The 18522-nt window shown below is 42.8% G+C and overlaps 1 protein-coding gene across 4 annotated transcripts in view; it reads right to left on the bottom strand.

Moving 5' to 3' along the window:
- Positions 1-18522, bottom strand: part of LOC137376161 (high mobility group protein 20A-like) — an 85054-nt gene that overhangs the window by 48036 nt on the left and 18496 nt on the right. For 3 of the 4 annotated variants that reach the window (XM_068044201.1, XM_068044192.1, XM_068044211.1), the window contains exons 4-6: positions 10061-10129; positions 9281-9360; positions 7886-8009 (exon numbers count right to left, since the gene is read on the bottom strand). In XM_068044201.1, the coding sequence (XP_067900302.1) occupies positions 7886-8009; positions 9281-9360; positions 10061-10129 (273 nt within the window). The remainder of the gene's footprint in view (positions 1-7885; positions 8010-9280; positions 9361-10060; positions 10130-18522) is intronic. The other variant, XM_068044219.1, reaches the window with a different exon arrangement.

Genomic DNA, 18522 nt, shown 5'->3' with positions numbered 1-18522 from the left:
TAAGTGAAATTTTCTTCGGTCAGTAATGCTATTGATTCTTTCAATAAATTGATGTTATAATGATGGCAAGTCTCTTATCAGAAATCTCACTACAGGGCGAGAACACAACAGGAGATCTATAGTACAAAAGTAAAATACAGCAAACGCTGGAAATCCAAAATAAAAAAACAGAAAAGGCTGGAAATACTCAGCAGGTCTGGCAGCATCAGTAGAGTGAGAAAAAGAGTTAACATTTCAGCTCTGTGAACTTTCATTAGAAGGTCACAGACCTAAAACATAAACCCCCACTTTACTTGCTGAGGAACCTTTTACATTTCTAATATTTGCCAGTTCTGAAGAAGGGTCACTGACCTGAAACGTTAACTCTGCTTCTCGCTCCACAGATGCTGCCAGACCCTGATGAGTATTTCCAGCATTCTATTTTTATTTCAGAATTCCAGCATCTGCAGTATTTTGCTTTTATATGAGCCAAAAAACTGTTGACTATCTCATTACACACAGGGATCTCAGCAGATTCCAGAATGTCCAGAGGTTAATCACAGTCTGTTTTGTTTGATTGCCAATAAGATAAGCTCAGAAAGCACAACTTCAAACTTCAGAGCCAACTTTACGACCAGGATGTATAAATCCACTCCTGACGTACAAGACAGCGCTGAGTTTTCACATCTCTTGGAGATGAAGGAAATCATTTTTCCTAGTGTGTATCCAGTGAAACAGTATTCGCCCAAATAAAAACTCCAGCTTCAAATCTCTGCCATAATACGCTTGTGTTTGTTTTGTAGCTATGCGTCTGTTCATCTTATCAAATTGCAGTCCTTTAGTAGATGCGTTTATGACTTCTTCTTTGTCCTTTTACATAGTAGTGACCACCAATTAATGGAAACAGTCCACTGAACAATGAGATATAGTGTATAGGTGTCCAACCTGCAGACCAAGGACTACATGCAGCCCTTTTAAAAAAAAATACATTCCTGGGATGTGAGCGTTACTGGCTAGGCCATCCCCAATTGCCCTTAAGGTGGTGGTAAGCTGCCTTCTTGAACAGCTGCAGTCCATGTGGTGTAGGTACACTGACAGTGCTGTTAGGAAGGGAGTTCCAAGATTTTGACCCAGCGACCGTGATGGAACGACGACATTGTTCCAAGTCAGGATGGTGTGGCTTAGAGGGAAACTTTGCAGGTGGTGGTGTTACCATGCATCTGCTGCCTTTGCCCTTCTAGATGGTGGAGGTCGCAGATTTGGAAGGTAATGAAGGAGCCTTGGTGAGTTGCTGCAGTGCATCTTGTAGATGGTACATGTTATAACTGAAGCGGGAGGAGTGTACTGTCTTTCCCTAGTTCCACTTCTCCACAGGTCACAACATATATTTAAATGTTTACCCAGTTACTGATATGGCCAATTATATACTCTTTATTTCAGAATAAAATCCAACCAGGTTTCTTTAATAAACAACCAAATTCTTCTTCTTTGGTCTCCTTATCTGGAGAGACAATGGGTAAGCGCCTGGAAGTGGTCAGTGGTTTGTGAAGCAGCGCCTGGAGTGGCTTTAAAGGCCAATTCTGGAGTTACAGACTTTTCCACAGGTGCTGCAGATAAAATTGGTTGTCGGGGCTGTTACACAGTTGGCACTCCCCTTGCGCTTCTGTCTTTTTTCCTGCCACTGCTAAGTCTCTTCGACTCGCCACACTTTAGCCCTACCTTTATGGCTGCCCGCCAGCTCTGGCGATCACTGGCAACTGACTCCCACGACTTGTGATCAATGTCACAGGACTTCATGTCGCTTTTGCAGACGTCTTTAAAGCGGAGATACGGATGGCTGGTGGGTCTGACACCAGCTGACGAGCTCACTGTACAATGCTTCCTTGGGGATCCTGCCATCTTCCATGTGGCTCACATGGCCAAGCCATCTCAAGCGCCACTGGCTCAGTATGGTGTATATGCTGGGGATGTTGGCCGCCTCGAGGACTTGTGTGTTGGAGATACGGTCCTGCCACCTGATGCCAAGGATTCTCCGGAGGCAGCGAAGATGGAATGAATTGAGACATCGCTCTTGGCTGACATACGTTGTCCAGGCCTCGCTGCTGTAGAGCGAGGTACTGAGGACACAGGCTCGATACACTCGGACTTTTGTGTTCCACGTCAGTGCGCCATTTTCCCGCACTCTCTTGGCCATTCTGGACATAGTAGTGGAAGCCTTGCCCATGCGCTTGTTGATTTCTGCATCGAGAGACATGTTACTGGTGATAGTTGAGCCTAGATAGGTGAACTCTTGAACCACTTCCAGAGCGTGGTTGCCAATATTGATGGATGGAGCATTTCTGACGTCCTGTCCCATGATGTTCGTTTTCTTGAGGCTGATGGTTAGGCCAAATACGTTGCAGGTAGCCACAATCCTGTCGATGAGTCTCTGCAGACACTCTTCAGTGTGAGATGTTAATGCAGCATCATCAGCAAAGAGGAGTTCCCTGATGAGGGCTTTTTGTACTTTGGTCTTCGCTCTTAGGCGGGAAAGGTTGAACAACCTGCCACCTGATCTTGTGTGGAGGAAAATTCCTTCTTCTGAAGACTTGAACACTTCTGAGAGCAGCAGGGAGAAGATGATCCCGAGCACTGTAGGCGCGAGAACACAGCCCTGTTTCACGCCACTCAGGATAGGAAAGGGGTCTGACAAGGCACCACTATGCTGAATTGTGCCTTTCATATTGTCATGCAATGAGGTGATGATACTTAGTAGCTTTGGTGGACATCCGATCTTTTCTAGTAGTCTGAAGAGACCACGTCTGCTGACGAGGTCAAAGGCTTTGGTGAGATCAATGAAAGCAACGTAGAGGGGCATCTGTTGTTCACAGCATTTCTCCTGTAGCTGGCGAAGGGAGAACAGCATGTCAGTGGTGGATCTCTCTGCTCGAAAGCCACACCGTGCCTCAGGGTAGATACGCTCAGCCAGCTTCTGGAGCCTGTTTAAAGCGACTCGAGCGAAGACCTTCCCCACTGTGCTGAGCAGGGAGATTCCACGGTAGTTGTTGCAGTCACCACGGTCACCCTTGTTCTTATAAAGGGTGATGATATTGGCATCACGCATGTCCTGTGAAACTGCTCCCTTGTCCCAGCACAGGCAAACCAGTTCGTAGAGTGCTGAAAGTATAGCAGGCTTGGCACGCTTGATGATTTCAGGGGTAATGCCATCCTTCCCAGGGGCTTTTCCGCTGGCTAGAGAATCAACGACATCAGTGAGTTCCGATTTTGTTGGCTGTACATCCAGCTCATCCATGACTGGCAGAGACCGGGTTGCATTGAGGACGGTCTCAGTGACAACATTTTCCCTGGAGTACAGTTCTAGGTAGTGCTCCACCCAGCGGTCCATTTGCTTGCGTTGGTCAGTGATCGTGTCCCCTGATTTAGATTTGAGGGGGCCGATCTTCTTGATGTTTGGCCCAAAAGCTCTCTTAATGCCATCATACATTCCTCTGATGTTTTTGGTGTCTGAGGCCAGCTGAATATGACTGCATAGGTGTTGCCAGTATTCATTTGCGCAGCGCCTGGCTGTTCTGGCTGCTTTAAGTGCTACGGATGTTAACTCGCTGGGGGCTTTCTTGTAGTTCAGCAGTGCAATGCGCTTAGCGGCTATGACAGGTTCCAGATCTTCAAAGTAAGATTGAAACCAGTCTGCGTTCCGCTTCACGTTTGCCTTTGAAGGTCATTGCTGAGTCATAGATGGCGTCTCTGACATGGGCCCACTTGGTCTCTGCATCCACTGTAGGAGTGTTTTGAAGGGCTTTTTCAAGTGAATGTAGAAACCTGGTGACAAGGTTTGGTATGAAAGAACGAGTTCGTGATACAGAGGTTATGATAGGTAAACAACTCGAGCAGTCTCTATCCATTCTCATTCATCCTTCCAATGCCAAAGCACCCAAGGCAGGAGGGCCATGAGTCATGGTCGGCCCCAACGCTGGCATTAAAGTCCCCCAGCAGGAACAGGTATTCGGTATTGGGGATGCTACTAATGATATTATGGAGTTCCTCGTAGAACTGGTCTTTAGCTTCAGGTGGGGAGCAAAGTGTTGGAGCATAGATGCTGAGTAGGTGCACTGGACTAGTGGCGGTGAACAGCTGGATGGACAGTATGCGTTCCAAGCCATTTGAGGGTGGCTCTATCATGCTGAGCAAAGAGTTTCTGATGGCGAAGCCCACTCCATGCTGTCTTGGTTCTTCAGGATCCCTACCCTGCCAGAAGGTGGTGTAGTCTTGCTCTCAGAGATCTGCTCGCAGGGAGGCGTGTCTCCTGAAGTGCTGCAATATCCACCTTGAGTCTACTGAGCTCGCTGTTAATGATGGCGGTCTTCCGAGAATCATTGATTTTTGTAAGGTCTTCCGACAGGCCAGGACACATAGTTCTGACGTTCCAGCTTGCAAGATGAAGAGCTGGTACCTTCTTTCCTTTTTTTGTCATGCTGTTTGGTGCGGTGTTACAGTCCACTTGTCGGGCAATGACCCTGAGCTCCAAGCACCCATTGAAGCAGGTGGACTGTGGCAGGATAGACTCTTACTGACCGGGGGCTGCCCGGTTTGAGGCGGGCGGTAGCTGTCCAGTGAGATGCAATGACCTCTCCCACCAACAAAGGCAACCCGTGGTGCCCAATCTCTACGCCAATTGAGCTGGACTTATAACCTGTAACTGCTGCCTTCCATGTTGTTTTGGTCGCTGTGAGGCGACTATGGAGTGACCTCTCCATGGCACATGCCTGGGCGGATGTATGGAGGTTGTGAGCTGCCCAGGCATCAAAGTTAACCCCCTCTCGGCCTTTCTGGTGGGGTCCAAAGGAGTGCAGAGCACGACGTTTGGCACCGGTATGGCTGCAGGAACTGCCGGAAACATGCCAAAGGTGACACATGACCGCCTTCGAGGCTCCGCTCCAGATTTTGTGTTAGGGTTTACTCCCTTGCGGTCTGCCATTCTCTCTCTCTCTTTGTGTCCGAGTGATGAGGCCACACTTCAGCACTTTGCACAGAGGTAAAATAGATGCATATTATACAGGAGGGGGGGGGAAATCTCCAGCGTTTCACACCACCACCAGCATTCAGATCACTAGAGGACAATGGTGGGAGCTGATGAAATATTTTATTACCTGCACCCCCTTCCTCCACCTCCACCCCCTCCCACTCCCTTCCCAGCTCCCCCCTCACACCATCTTTCCCTTGCACCCCCCTCCCCTACTGCCCCCTTCCCAGCTCCCCCTCGCACGCCCTTCCCTCCACCCCTTCCCACCCCCCACTGGCATCCACCTATCCCTGAGCAGGGGCCCTAACAACCCCTCTGCCTTGTGGGCATCTCGGGAGAGAGCAAGGCTAAGGGAGTAAACCAAATTATTAATTTATTATAAAACAAGACATATCCAGTAAAGATGCAAAGCATTAACACAGATTGAACTATGAAAGTTCTTTTTTAAAATTAGACACACACACACATTAAAGAAAAAATAAAGACTTTTTTCCGCAGAGACCTTTTTGCAAAAAAGACAAAAAATACTTTGGACAATTACTTGTTCATTCCTGAAGGAAAAGGAGAAGATATGGAAGATATCAGTTGTCCCTTTATTCTGGCATCTCAAATACATGTAGACGGCTGTCACGGAGATCTTTTTGGAGCAGTTCTCTTCAGGCGACGTCAAGGGTGTTTCTATCAGCAGGCTACAAACCCAACTGACTCAAAACAGTATTCAAAATGAAACCACTTGACCACCATAAATCTTGACATGTCACTTCTCTATAAACAACTCCCCATCGTCATCAAGGCTTCTGCTATTTATTTAGCTTAAGATATGTGACATCCAGAAAAGGTTGTTTTTAAATAGAAAGCTTAAGCCCTTCCAATGACCTTTTTAAAAAAAAAGGCTAGCATCTACAGAATCATTTCAGTCCCAAATGAATCCATCTCCACAATATTCAACCACAAGTCCTCAAAAAAAGATTTAAAACAGAAGCACTTTCATAACAGTACATGCTGCTGCCACTGTGCGTTGCTGGTGAAAGGAGTGAATATTGTAGGTGGTGGATGGGGTGCCAATCAAGGGGGGTGCTTTGTCCTAGATGGCATCGAGCTTCTCGAATGTTGTTGGACCTGCACCTATCCAGGCAAGTGGAGAGTATTCCATCACACTTCTGACTTGTGCATGGTGGACAGACCCTGGGGAGACAGGTGGTGAGTTACTCGCCGCAGAATTCCTAGCCTCTGACCTGCTCTTGCAGTCACAGTATTTATGTGGCTGGTCCAGTTCAGTTTCTAGTCAATGGTAACCTCCAGGATGTTGAGAATGGGGGATTCAGTGATGGTAACACCATTGAACATCAAGGGGAGATGGTTAGATTGTCTCTTGTTTGAGATGGTCATTGTCAGGCACGAATATTACTTGCCACTTATCAGCCCAACCTGGATGTTGTTCAGGTCTTGCTGCATATGGACACGGGCTGCTTCAGTATCTGAGGAGTCGCGAATGGTGTTGAACATTGTGCAATCATCAGCATACATCCCCACTTCTGACCGTATGATAGAGGGAATGCCATTGATGAAAAAGCTGAAGATGGTTGGGACTGGGACATTACCCCGAGGAACTCCTGCAGTGACTGACCTCCAACAACCACAACCATCTTCCTTTATGCTAGGTATGACTCCAATCAGCAGAGCGTTTTTGCCTGATTCCCATTGACTCCAGATTTGCTAGGGCTCCTTGATGCCACACTCAGTCAAATGCTGCCTTGATGTCAAGGGCAGTCATTCTAACATCACCTCTGGTGTTCAGCTCTTTTATCCATGTTTGGACCAAGGCTGTAATGAGATCAGGAGCTGAACGGCCCTGGCGGAACCCAAACTGAGCGTCCGTGAGCACGTTATTGCTGAGCAAGTGCACTGTCAACGACACCTTCCATCGCTTTGCTGGTGATTGAGAATAGATTGATAGGATGGTAATTGGCTGGGGTGGATTTGTCTTGCTTTTTGTGGACAGGACATACCTGGACAATTTTCCACATTGCCGGGTAGATGCCAGTGTTGTAGCTGTACTGCAATAGCTTGGCTAGGGGCGCGGCTAGTTCTGGAGCACAAATCTTCAGTACTGTTGCTGGAATATTGTCAGGGCTCATAGCCTTTGCAGTATCCAGTGCCTTCAGCCATTTCTTGATATGTGGAGTCAATCGGATTGGCTGAAATCCTCAGGAGGAGGCCGAGATGGACCAACCACTCGGCACTTCTGGCTGATGATGGATGCAAATGCGTCAGCCTCGTCTTCTGCACTGATCTGCTGGGCACCCCCATCATTGAGGATGGGGATATTTGTGGAGCCTACTCCTCCTGTTAAATGTTTAATTGTCCACCATTCACGATGGGATGTAGTAGGACTGCAGAGCTTAGCTCTGATTTGTTGGTGTGGGATCGCTTAGCCCTGTCTAGAGTACTGGTAATCTGACCCTGAAAGCCCAGGTAACTCAGTCCTATTTGCTTATTTTTTATTTCTTAGTTATTCCTGTTTGAATTTTGTATGCCTGGAGCTTTTGAAAGGGCTGCTTTTAATGCTGTTGTTTTATCAGTGGATAATTCCTAAATCAGAACACCAAGATCTGTTTGCATCAATTAATGGGAACATGAATGCAAACTTCATATGTAATCCTTAAGGCACCATGGTAAACACCTATGTGAACCCTGAAGGTAAAGTCCTGGACATACCCTCTTCTCCCTTCTCTAAATCAACTTTTTCTTTTGTTTGGGGCGTTGGGGTGAGAATAGAAGATTTAATCTGGAAAGAATAAGCATTGGAACATCTAAACTTTTACTTCAAAACTATTTATATGGGAAAAAGTGCCCATAATAGAAGAACAAGAAGGCATTTCTCACCTGTTTGCCCTCCTGAGAGAGTTGAGACCACTGAGTGCCCAGCAACTTTGTAATCTCTGTAAAAGGGAGATCCGGATGTTCAGTTTTCAGCTTGGCTCTCTGTTCATTCAGGAATAACACATACCTGTCAGGCAGTTACAAGGGATTAAAGGAACAAATTCTTAAGAACAGTGCTACCAGGCTTATTAAATTAAAATATTAGTGAAACTACAGAAAGAATAAATCTTATCATATTTTAACTAGGCATCTGAAAAGGTCATGAAAAGTGGTAGTGCATCGGAAGACAATCTCGGACGAGGTTATTCATTTATTATGCCCGAAATATAAATAATGGAAATTACCCAACTGTTATTTTACATCAAGCATTTCAGAAACTGTACATGTCACAAAACATGCTTAAGGTTTGCTTACTATACAAGTACTATTACTAAACATCTGGTTATTTATATATACAGTTATCTACACTACCATAAACTTTATTTACACAAGATCAAAACATCTTTTCTTTGCATTATTCAAGAAAAAAGACAAGGATTGAGTAAGCAACAAATCTTTGCACTCCTATTGACACAAATTATTTATTACATTTAAAATGTAAAGGTTGAGTTATCTATTCATAAAGTGGCTTCTTGTTCTTAAACATAAAATGTATATTTTTGGCAATTTTGTAAAATGTTCTTGATCAATACACTGCCTTAGAGTTACAGGAACAGACTGATCTACACCACTAGTCAGCACTCCATTTAAACACTAAGACTTTCACTCAATTTAGCTTCAATCTTCATCATAAACTCGATCATCCTTTTCCTATATCTTGTGCAGCAATTTGCTAAAATTGTTTTTTGTGTCCATACCTGCTAATTTAGTGCAGCTGTTGGGTTTATAGGGGTGGCCAGCTGTTATAAAAGCTTTTATTTATTCTCTTTAATTTTTCTAATCATAGATCCTGATTTGCATATGTAAACCTTTTACTTTGACTGGGAATAGTGGTGACACGTGGTGGAGAGGATATGGATTTGGATTACCAGCATTTATTCCTGGGCATTGTGTGCACACAAATTAGCACTGGTGTGAGAACAACTGATGGGTTCATGCTTTTATTTAATTTATTAAGAATTCTGGGTGCCAATTTGAAATTCAGGAATACATGGTAGCAGACCTGAGGGATTCATTAATGTCATCGACACAAACATTATTAAATCACAGGGCATGTGATTTTTATTAGGTGAAGCAGATGGCATGTTACACTGTACAACTTAGTAACCAGACAAATATCGTTAAAAGTGGTTACGTTGACTGAAGCGTCAGCCACGATCAAAAGTTAGTCCCTCAAACAGAAATGTGTGTGGATAACATCACCAGCAACTGACATTCAACAGGAAACCATTTTCTTACCCTGTGGTAGGAGCCCGTGGTGCAGTAAAATCTTTTGCAGGCTTTCTCTTCTTGCCTTTGGGCCAACCACCTTTTCTTTTCTGAATTTAAAAGATGTCAGCATCAGGCTGGAGAGGTTTATGGATATCTCAGCAGGATTACACTTCAATATATGAAGCAGTCACTGGGCAAAATCATATTCCTGTTTTTAATAAAATTCAGACTTCAAGGTAGCCTTGACATTGATTACACCAGATAAATATAAATGCCATACAGTAGGTTTTTTTTTATTAATTCACAGGATGTGGGCATTGCTGGCAAAGCCAGCATTTATTGCCTATCCATAACTGCATTTGAGAAGGCGGTGGTGAGCCACCTTCTTAACAACTTGAGTGGCTTGTTAGGCCATTTCAGATACAGTTAAGAAACAACCATATTACTGTTGGCCTGGAGTCACACACAGGCCAACTGGGTAAGCATGACATATTTCCTTCCCTAAAGGACATTAGTGAAGCAGATGGATTTTTGCAACAATCCAGCAGTTACACGGTCACCATTACTGATACTAGCTTTTTATTCCAGATTTATTTAATTAACTGAATTTAAATTCTTCAGCTTCCATGGCGGGAATTGAACACATGTCTCTGGATCATTAGTCTGGGCCTCTGGTCTACTAATCCCATAATGCAACAACTATGCTACCATTCCCATCAAGTGAGAAATCACTCCAAGTGTGTATAGCAGAGCCAAAATCATATATAAATAAGCTTGGTTTCATCCAGTTATTATTTCCTGATTTACCTCGTCTTCTTTTGTGCACTTTTCAACCTTGATGGCACCCGGCATTGCTGTTTTGACTCCAATTTGTTTCTCAAAAATAAAATTATGGACATACACATGCCCTGGATTAAAATATGTAACTTTCAGCAAAACTTTACCATACTTATCTACCAAAAACCTGCTTTCAGTCACAGAATGTGTCACTGCACAGCAGCCTTTAAAGGTACCAGCAATGCAAGACACAAAGTCAAGTATTAAAGACTGTGTATTTGCATAATTGATGACTTCTAGTTAGTTACAACACAGTAATTCCATCAAGCATTTCTTACTCATCTAAACAAGGAGTGACATTGAAACTGCTAATGAATATCTGTAGACCTCAAGATCAAATTAGTACCTAAAATCTCTCCAGCAATTTCTTACTATACTGAATGCTCTATTTTTAAAACTATGTAACTTTATTCATTAAATGCCGGAAGTGCTGGCGATGTGGATGAAATAGTAACAATGACTGTATCACCAAAGCTGAAATGTTATTGCACTGTTGCTAGCATTACAATATCATTTGGCATCAGGACCCCTGTGTTGCCATCAAATTGTAACACTATTAGCTTTCAATTGACCTAATCATTCTGTGATTGCACAACATTTTTCTTTAATTTAGTCAGTGTTCCTACTGTATTGAGCAAGGCCATTTTTGCTACTTTGCTCAATTCAGAGAGTATGTAGAAGGGCAGTGATGAAAATTGATTTTTTTCTCTCTTACTTTGCACCAAGTGACATCACAAAAGCAGATGTTTTCTCTGTACCTCCAGCAGATCAGAGGCAAAGCTGACTTCCCCGAATCTGAAAACAGGGTTTGACATCAACCTCAGATCATTCCCCCGTTACCCTGTTTTTTTCACCAACAAACTGAATTAAAAAACATCGGTTGGTGCTTTGGATCGATCAAGTCTTTTCAAATGCATTTCAGTTTAAAATCCCTTAAAATCAATAACATTCCATTTCACTTACAAAAAAGCAAACAATACAACACATCAACTATCTGCTGTGAAGATAGCAGCAGATAAGTACCAATCTGTAACTATTTTATATCACTATTACCAAGTAAGTCCAAGAATCTATGCAGGGATAGCAATCAACAACTAGTAATTACATAACGTGCTAAAATGTAGAAAAAACATGGTGTTTCACTGAGGAATAATCAGAAAATAAGTGAATTTCTTTTTTGCTGAAATAGTCTCTGGGCTTCAGGTGGAAGTGGGCGGGGGGAACGTGGTAACTAATGTTATCAGCAGGAGAAAGTCAGTGAACAGATCAGCACAACCATAACAGGATTTGCACTCATGCTGACTTTTCACCAAACTTAAAATCGACAGGAAGAATTTCACCATCAAGGGAAAGCAAACAGAGATAGACTTTCATCCCTGTTGGTCACAATTTTTAAAATCTCAACGCATTAATCTGCCCTGAAGAATAAACTGATTACTTCAAATGTCATTGCGTTGAAGTACTGGTCTTGCTTTTTTGTCTTAATGACATGACATACAGAAACATATTAGTGTGGACACGATTTATCAACTTGATGTTGAATATTTTGAGAAAACAGTGCAATTTAAAAGATCTGCAAGTAGGTCAGTTAAAAAACCAAGGAGTCTGTGGCCCTGGTACCCTGTTTGTACTCAGAGTCACAGACTGACTGCCATTAATCTTTGACACTGTTACAGTGGCATGTTCAATAAGTCATATAAAATTTGTAAGACATCTACCTGACTGTTGCTACCTCCATAGCAAACAGATGATTTGTCATATTGTTTTCCTTCTTGCAAGTGAAGTTGATATTTTTTCATTGTATTTATGGGATTTAAAGTGAAACCCATTCTGATAGACTTGATCTAGAATCAATAATCTACTCATTACTAATTATTCAATCCATACAGAGGTTGCCAGTTTGAGAGTTTAAAAAAAACAGACGGTACATTAGGGGTGAATGTTCTGGATTAAAGATAAAGGGATATGGGGATAGTGCGGGAAAATGGCATAAGATAGAAGATCAGCCATAATCTAGTCTAATGGCAGAGCAGGCTCAAGCGGCCAAATGGCCTACTCCTACTGGTATTTCCTATGCTCCTAACCCTCTTTTCAGATATAGGAGAGTTCAGCATTGTGGCTGTTCTATTGAGAAATAGAGAGCATGTTCTAATGAAAGGTCACAGGTCTGAAAATATATCGTTTCTCTCTCCACAGACGCTGCCAGACCCGCTGAGTATTTGCAGCATTTTCTGTTTTTGTTTCAGATTCCCAGCATTCACAGTATCTTGGTTTTAGGCTGTGGTACAGAGCATGTGTGTTTATGATATCAATCGATGCAAAATAGGGAAAACAAAATCAATTTCACTGTCGAAACTTAACTCGCTTGTACTACAGGACAGCTTCCCCACGAGGATGAGGGAAAATTATACAAGCACCATCAATGCCTTCCTCTGACTGTCCACACTTGGAATGAGGCCCCTCTTCTCGACACAGTATATAAGGCTCAGAGAGGGAAAAAAGGAAAATTTTAAATCAACATCCCCTTTTGAACACTTCAACACGTGGAATAAGCTTCCAGCGAGGGGAAGGGAGGTGAAAATCATGGAATCATCTATGAAAAAATTGAATGCTATCCTAAGGGCATGTTCGGCTCTTTTGGGAAGACTGAATGGCCTTCATCTGCAATCATCTTGTGACACTGAGGAAAAGAGTGCAGCCAAAAGTACCTCTCTTTTATAATAAAGACAGAGCAGGAGGAAGTGTAGGGAGATTTCCCAGTAGCATCAATAATTAGTTGCTGCTGCAAACTGACCAACGCTAATGAGCATCTATAGGTATCATCTGTGGCTCAATGGTAGCACTGTCACCTGAGTCAGAAGGTTACAGGTTAAAGTTCCACTCCAGAGACTTGAGCACACTTATATGTGGTACTGATGGCGTGCTGCACTATCGGAGGTGCCAGGTTTCAGGTGAGACGTTAAACTGAGGCTGCATCTGCCCTCTCAGATGCACCAAAAAGATCTCACAGCATTATTTCAAAGAAGATCAAGAAAGCACTAGCCTGTGTCCTGTCGAACATTTAGCCCTCTACCAACATCACTAAAAACAGATTATCTGGTCATTATAACAGTAACTACACTCCTGAAGTGCTTCATTGGTTGTCAAACACTTTGGGACACGCTGAAAGATGCTGTACAAATACATTTTTTATAGTAGTGGGAACTTCACATATAAAAGTAATTAGAATACCCCAAATACCTAACATTTATAGTAACAATGGAAGCCAAAGCACAATTTAACTGTTTCAACAAGACACTAGTTACAATTCAGTGACCAATGTAGTTTTAGTTACCTCAAGCAAATAGCTACATTGATACAATGCATTGCATTCTAGATAGAATAGACTTCACAAGCTAGAAATTAATTATGCCACAAGGTGGCATAAGAGGTGATTTTGACAATGGGGAAATCTAGTTTCTTGTTAGGTCAACCTTGAGGCTACAAAAAAATCAAAAGAACAATTCTATTGAATCCAAGAGTGAATAAAGAGAAGAAAATAGAAGCACTGCCATCTTGCCTAACTTCTACAACAAACCAGCCTCCTCCTTACCAGGTTTAATCAAGCTACTCAATTTTTACTTGTAATCTATACATGACTCAACATATTGCTCCAAATATTGACTCAACCAGAGGTTTTTTTTTGAAGTTACTCCCTTTATAAAAGCATGATTTTGATAAAAGAATGCAACTAGCGACATTAGAACAAAGAAAATTACAGCACAGGAACAGGCCCTTTGGCCCGCCAAGCCTGCGCCGATCCAGATCCTCTATCTAAACATGTCGCCTATTTTCTAAGGGTCTGTATCTCTTTGCTTCCTGTCCATTCACGTATCTGTCTAGATACATCTTAAAAGATGCTATCGTGCCCGAGTCTACCACCTCCGCTGGCAACGCGTTCCAGGCACCCACCACCCTCTGCGTAAAGAACTTTCCACGCATATCCCCCCTAAACTTTTCCCCTCTCACTTTGAACTCGTGACCCCTAGTAATTGAATCCCCCACTCTGGGAAAAAGCTTCTTGCTATCCACCCTGTCTATACCTCTCATGATTTTGTACACCTCAATCAGGTCCCCCCTCAACCTCCGTCTTTCTAATGAAAATAATCCTAATCTACTCAACCTCTCTTCATAGCTAGCGCCCTCCATACCAGGCAACATCCTGATGAACCTCCTCTGCACCCTCTCCAAAGCATCTACATCCTTTTGGCAATGTGGTGACCAGAACTGCACGCAGTATTCCAAATGTGGCCGAACCAAAGTCTTATACAACTGTAACATGACCTGCCAACCCTTGTACTCAATACCCCGTCCGATGAAGGAAAGCATGCCGTCTGCCTTCTTGACCACTCGATTGACCTGCGTTGCCACCTTCAGGGAACAATGGACCTGAACACCCAAATCTCTCTGTACATCAATTTCCCCCAGGACTTTTCCATTTACTGTATAGTTCACGCTTGAATTGGATCTTCCAAAATGCATCACCTCGCATTTGCCCTGATTGAACTCCGTCTGCCATTTCTCTGCCCAACTCTCCATCCTATCTATAATCTGCTGTATTCTCTGACAGTCCCCTTCACTATCTGCTGCTCCACCAATCTTAGTGTCGTCTGCAAACTTGCTAATCAGACCACCTATACTTTCCTCCAAATCATTTATGTATATCACAAACAACAGTGGTCCCAGCACGGATCCCTGTGGAACACCACTGGTCACACGTCTCCATTTTGAGAAACTCCCTTCCACTGCTACTCTCTGTCTCCTGTTGCCCAGCCAGTTCTTTATCCATCTAGCTAGTACACCCTGGACCCCATGCGACTTCACTTTCTCCATCAGCCTACCGTGGGGAACCTTATCAAACGCCTTACTGAAGTCCATGTATATGACATCTACAGCCCTTCCCTCATCAATCAACTTTGTCACTTCCTCAAAGAATTCTATTAAGTTGGTAAGACATGACCTTCCCTGCACAAAACCATGTTACCTATCACTGATAAGCCCATTTTCTTCCAAATGGGAATAGATCCTATCCCTCAGTATCTTCTCCAGCAGCTTCCCTACCACTGACGTCAGGCTCACCGGTCTATAATTACCTGGATTATCCCTGCTACCCTTCTTAAACAATGGGACAACATTAGCAATTCTCCAGTCCTCCGGGACCTCACCTGTGTTTAAGGATGCTGCAAAGATATCTGTTAAGGCCCCAGCTATTTCCTCTCTCGCTTCCCTCAGTAACCTGGGGACTTGTCCACCTTAATGCCTTTTAGAATACCCAACACTTCCTCCCTCCTTATGCCGACTTGACCTAGAGTAATCAAACATCCGTCCCTAACCTCAACATCTGTCACGTCCCTCTCCTCGGTGAATACCGATGCAAAGTACTCGTTTAGAATCTCACCCATTTTCTCTGACTCCACGCATAACTTTCCTCCTTTGTCCTTGAGTGGGCCAATCCTTTCTCTAGTTACCCTCTTGCTCCTTATATATGAATAAAAGGCTTTGGGATTGTCTTTAACCCTGTTTGCTAAAGATATTTCATGACCCCTTTTAGCCCTCTTAATTCCTCGTTTCAGATTGGTCCTACATTCCCGATATTCTTTCAAAGCTTCATCTTTCTTCAGCCTCCTAGACTTTATGTATGCTTCCTTTTTCCTCTTAGCTAGTTTCACAATTTCACCTGTCATCCATGGTTCCCTAATCTTGCCATTTCTATCCCTCATTTTCACAGGAACATGTCTCTCCTGCATGCTAATCAAACTCTCTTTAAAAGCCTCCCACATATCAAATGTGGATTTACCTTCAAACAGCTGCTCCCAATCTACATTCCCCAGCTCCTGCCGAATTTTGGTATAGTTGGCCTTCCCCCAATTTAGCACTCTTCCTTTAGGACCACTAATTAGGAGGGAAGAGATGGCTGATTCTCCACCATCCCCATCTTGAATTTTGATGTGAAGCCCACTAATGCTGAGAATTTGACATTTTATTTGAAAACTGAACCTACCATAAAGAGAATTTTATTATAATTAGTATAAATTCCGTAATTCTTGCCAGAAGCAGGAATCAAATTGCCAAATATAGTAGCAGAAAAATATCAAAAGCAATAACCACAGCGATTCATGCATTTGGTGTGCTTAAGGTAATACAATCTGCAAATAGTTGCAACACCATTAGAAGTTTAAATTTAGCAAAATCTAAACACTGTTACCACAAGTGTTTAACTGAAATACACATTATGAAAACAGCAAAGCAATAAATAACATTGCTCTTCCAATCCATGAAAGAGATTCACTATCATCCCCAGCTACAATTTTATAATTTACATAAACACAAAATTACCAGCACACGAATTCACTCACATCTACCAATGCATGCAAACATCACATCAATAGACTGAAACTTGTATTTACGAGATCGCATCATTCCAGAATGCCAAGCTTGTGAAAATTAAACTTGCTACTCAAATTCTACTTCAGGTTGAACTATTTTATAATGCCTACATGATCATTTCTTAATAATCTAAGAAAGAATCTATAACAGGGGTGGGGCTCCAAGAGAAATACCTTTCTCTTCAAATTAATTGGCCAGTGTAAACAATGCCTATATATTATGGAAACAAAATGCTCAGGCCCTGCAGTTTCTTGATAAATGCAAACGTGATCTAGCCACAGTGTCCCAGCGTAATGATACTCATTCACCCCTACTGTACAGAATTCTAGACCCAAGCCAAATTCTTAATGTTTCCAGTGCTTAGTGCATTAGTCAATCCACTACCAGATTTCACTGAGACTGCAGGATATTTTTTGCAAACAAGTGCTGTATTTGTTCCAGTTCAATCACACAAAGCATTGATTAAATGGAACATGGTGCAAAGTTGGAACATTTGCTATGCTCCCCCCAACCCCTGCACTTAGTTTTCAAAACTTTTGGCCAAAGTGTGTTATTCCTTAGCAAACCAGTTTTGCATGTTTCAGGATTCAACCATAACTGAAAGAAGTGACACACCCAAAATTGCAAACTAAAGGATTGGCAAAAGATCACCCTACAATCAGTGTATATTTTCAAAATTAAAAACTTAATACTCTCTGACAACTGTACAGTAATCAAGCTTTAAACAAGTCCAAATAACCTTTCTTATTTAAAACATTCAAGCTAAAGTTGCTGACATTACATGCATCTTGTTAATGGGAAATAGCCTCATTCAACAGAGGTTAAATTTCAACAGTTTGTTCATAAAACACAATCCCCTTTATAGTAGTGTTAACTTCTTGTGTTGCACAGAAAATCTAATTTGCAGCACCGTATTGTTGAGGCAGGCTCCTTTGCTTCTTCATCCATTCAAACAAGAGTCCTCAGTGATGTTTTGACTTTACGATGTCAGTTTTGTTTGGCAATTTTTACCCCACGGATAGAGTCATACAGTCAGAGTTATACGGCACAGAAACAGGCCCTTCGGCCCATCGTGTCTGTGCCGACCATCAAGCACCGAACTATTCTAGTCCAATTTTCCAGCACTTGGCCCGTAGCCTTGTATGCTATGGCATTTCATGTGCTTATATAAATACTTCTTAAATGTTGTGAGGGTTCCTTCCTCTACCACCACTTCAGGTAGTGCATTCCAGATTCCAACCACCCTCTGGGTGAAATTTTTTTTTCCTCAAATCCCCTCTAAACCTCCTGCCCCTTACCTTAAATCTATGCCCCCCGGTTACTGACCCCTCCACTAAGGGAAAAAGTCTCTTCTTATCTAATCTATCAATGCCCCGCATAATTTTGTATACCTCAATCATGTCCCCCTTCATCCTTCTCTGTTCTAAGGAAAACAACCCTAGCCTTTTCAGTCTCTCTCCATAGCTGAAATGCTACAGCCCAGGCAACATCCTGGTGAATCTCCTCTGCACCCTCTCCAGTGCAATCACATCCTTCCTATAGTGTGGTGCCCAGAACTGTACACAGTACTCCAGCTGTGGCCTAACTAGCGTTTTATGCAGCTCCATCATAACCTCCCTGCTCCTATATTCTATGCCTCAGCTAATAAAGGCAAGTATCCCGTATGCCTTCCTAACCACCTTATCTACCTGTGCTGCTGCCTTCAGTGATCTATGGACAAGTACAGCAAGGTTCTTCTGACCTTCTGTACTTCCAAGAGTCCTACCATCCATTGTATATTCCCTTGCCTTGTTAGTCCTCCCAAAATGCATCACCTCACACTTCTCAGGATTAAATTCCATTTGCCACAGCTCCGCCTATCTTACCAGCCCATCTATATCGTCCTGTAATCGAAGGCTTTCCTCCTCACTACACCACCAATTTTCGTGTCATCTGCGAACTTATCATACCTCCTATATTCATGTCTAAATCATTAATGTACACTACAAACAGCAAGGGTCCCAGCA

Source organism: Heterodontus francisci, chromosome 1 (genome assembly GCF_036365525.1).
Source record: "Heterodontus francisci isolate sHetFra1 chromosome 1, sHetFra1.hap1, whole genome shotgun sequence".
Lineage (NCBI taxonomy): Eukaryota > Metazoa > Chordata > Chondrichthyes > Heterodontiformes > Heterodontidae > Heterodontus > Heterodontus francisci.
The sequence above is the reverse complement of the archived record's forward strand: the minus strand, read 5'-3'. Positions and strand labels throughout refer to the sequence as shown.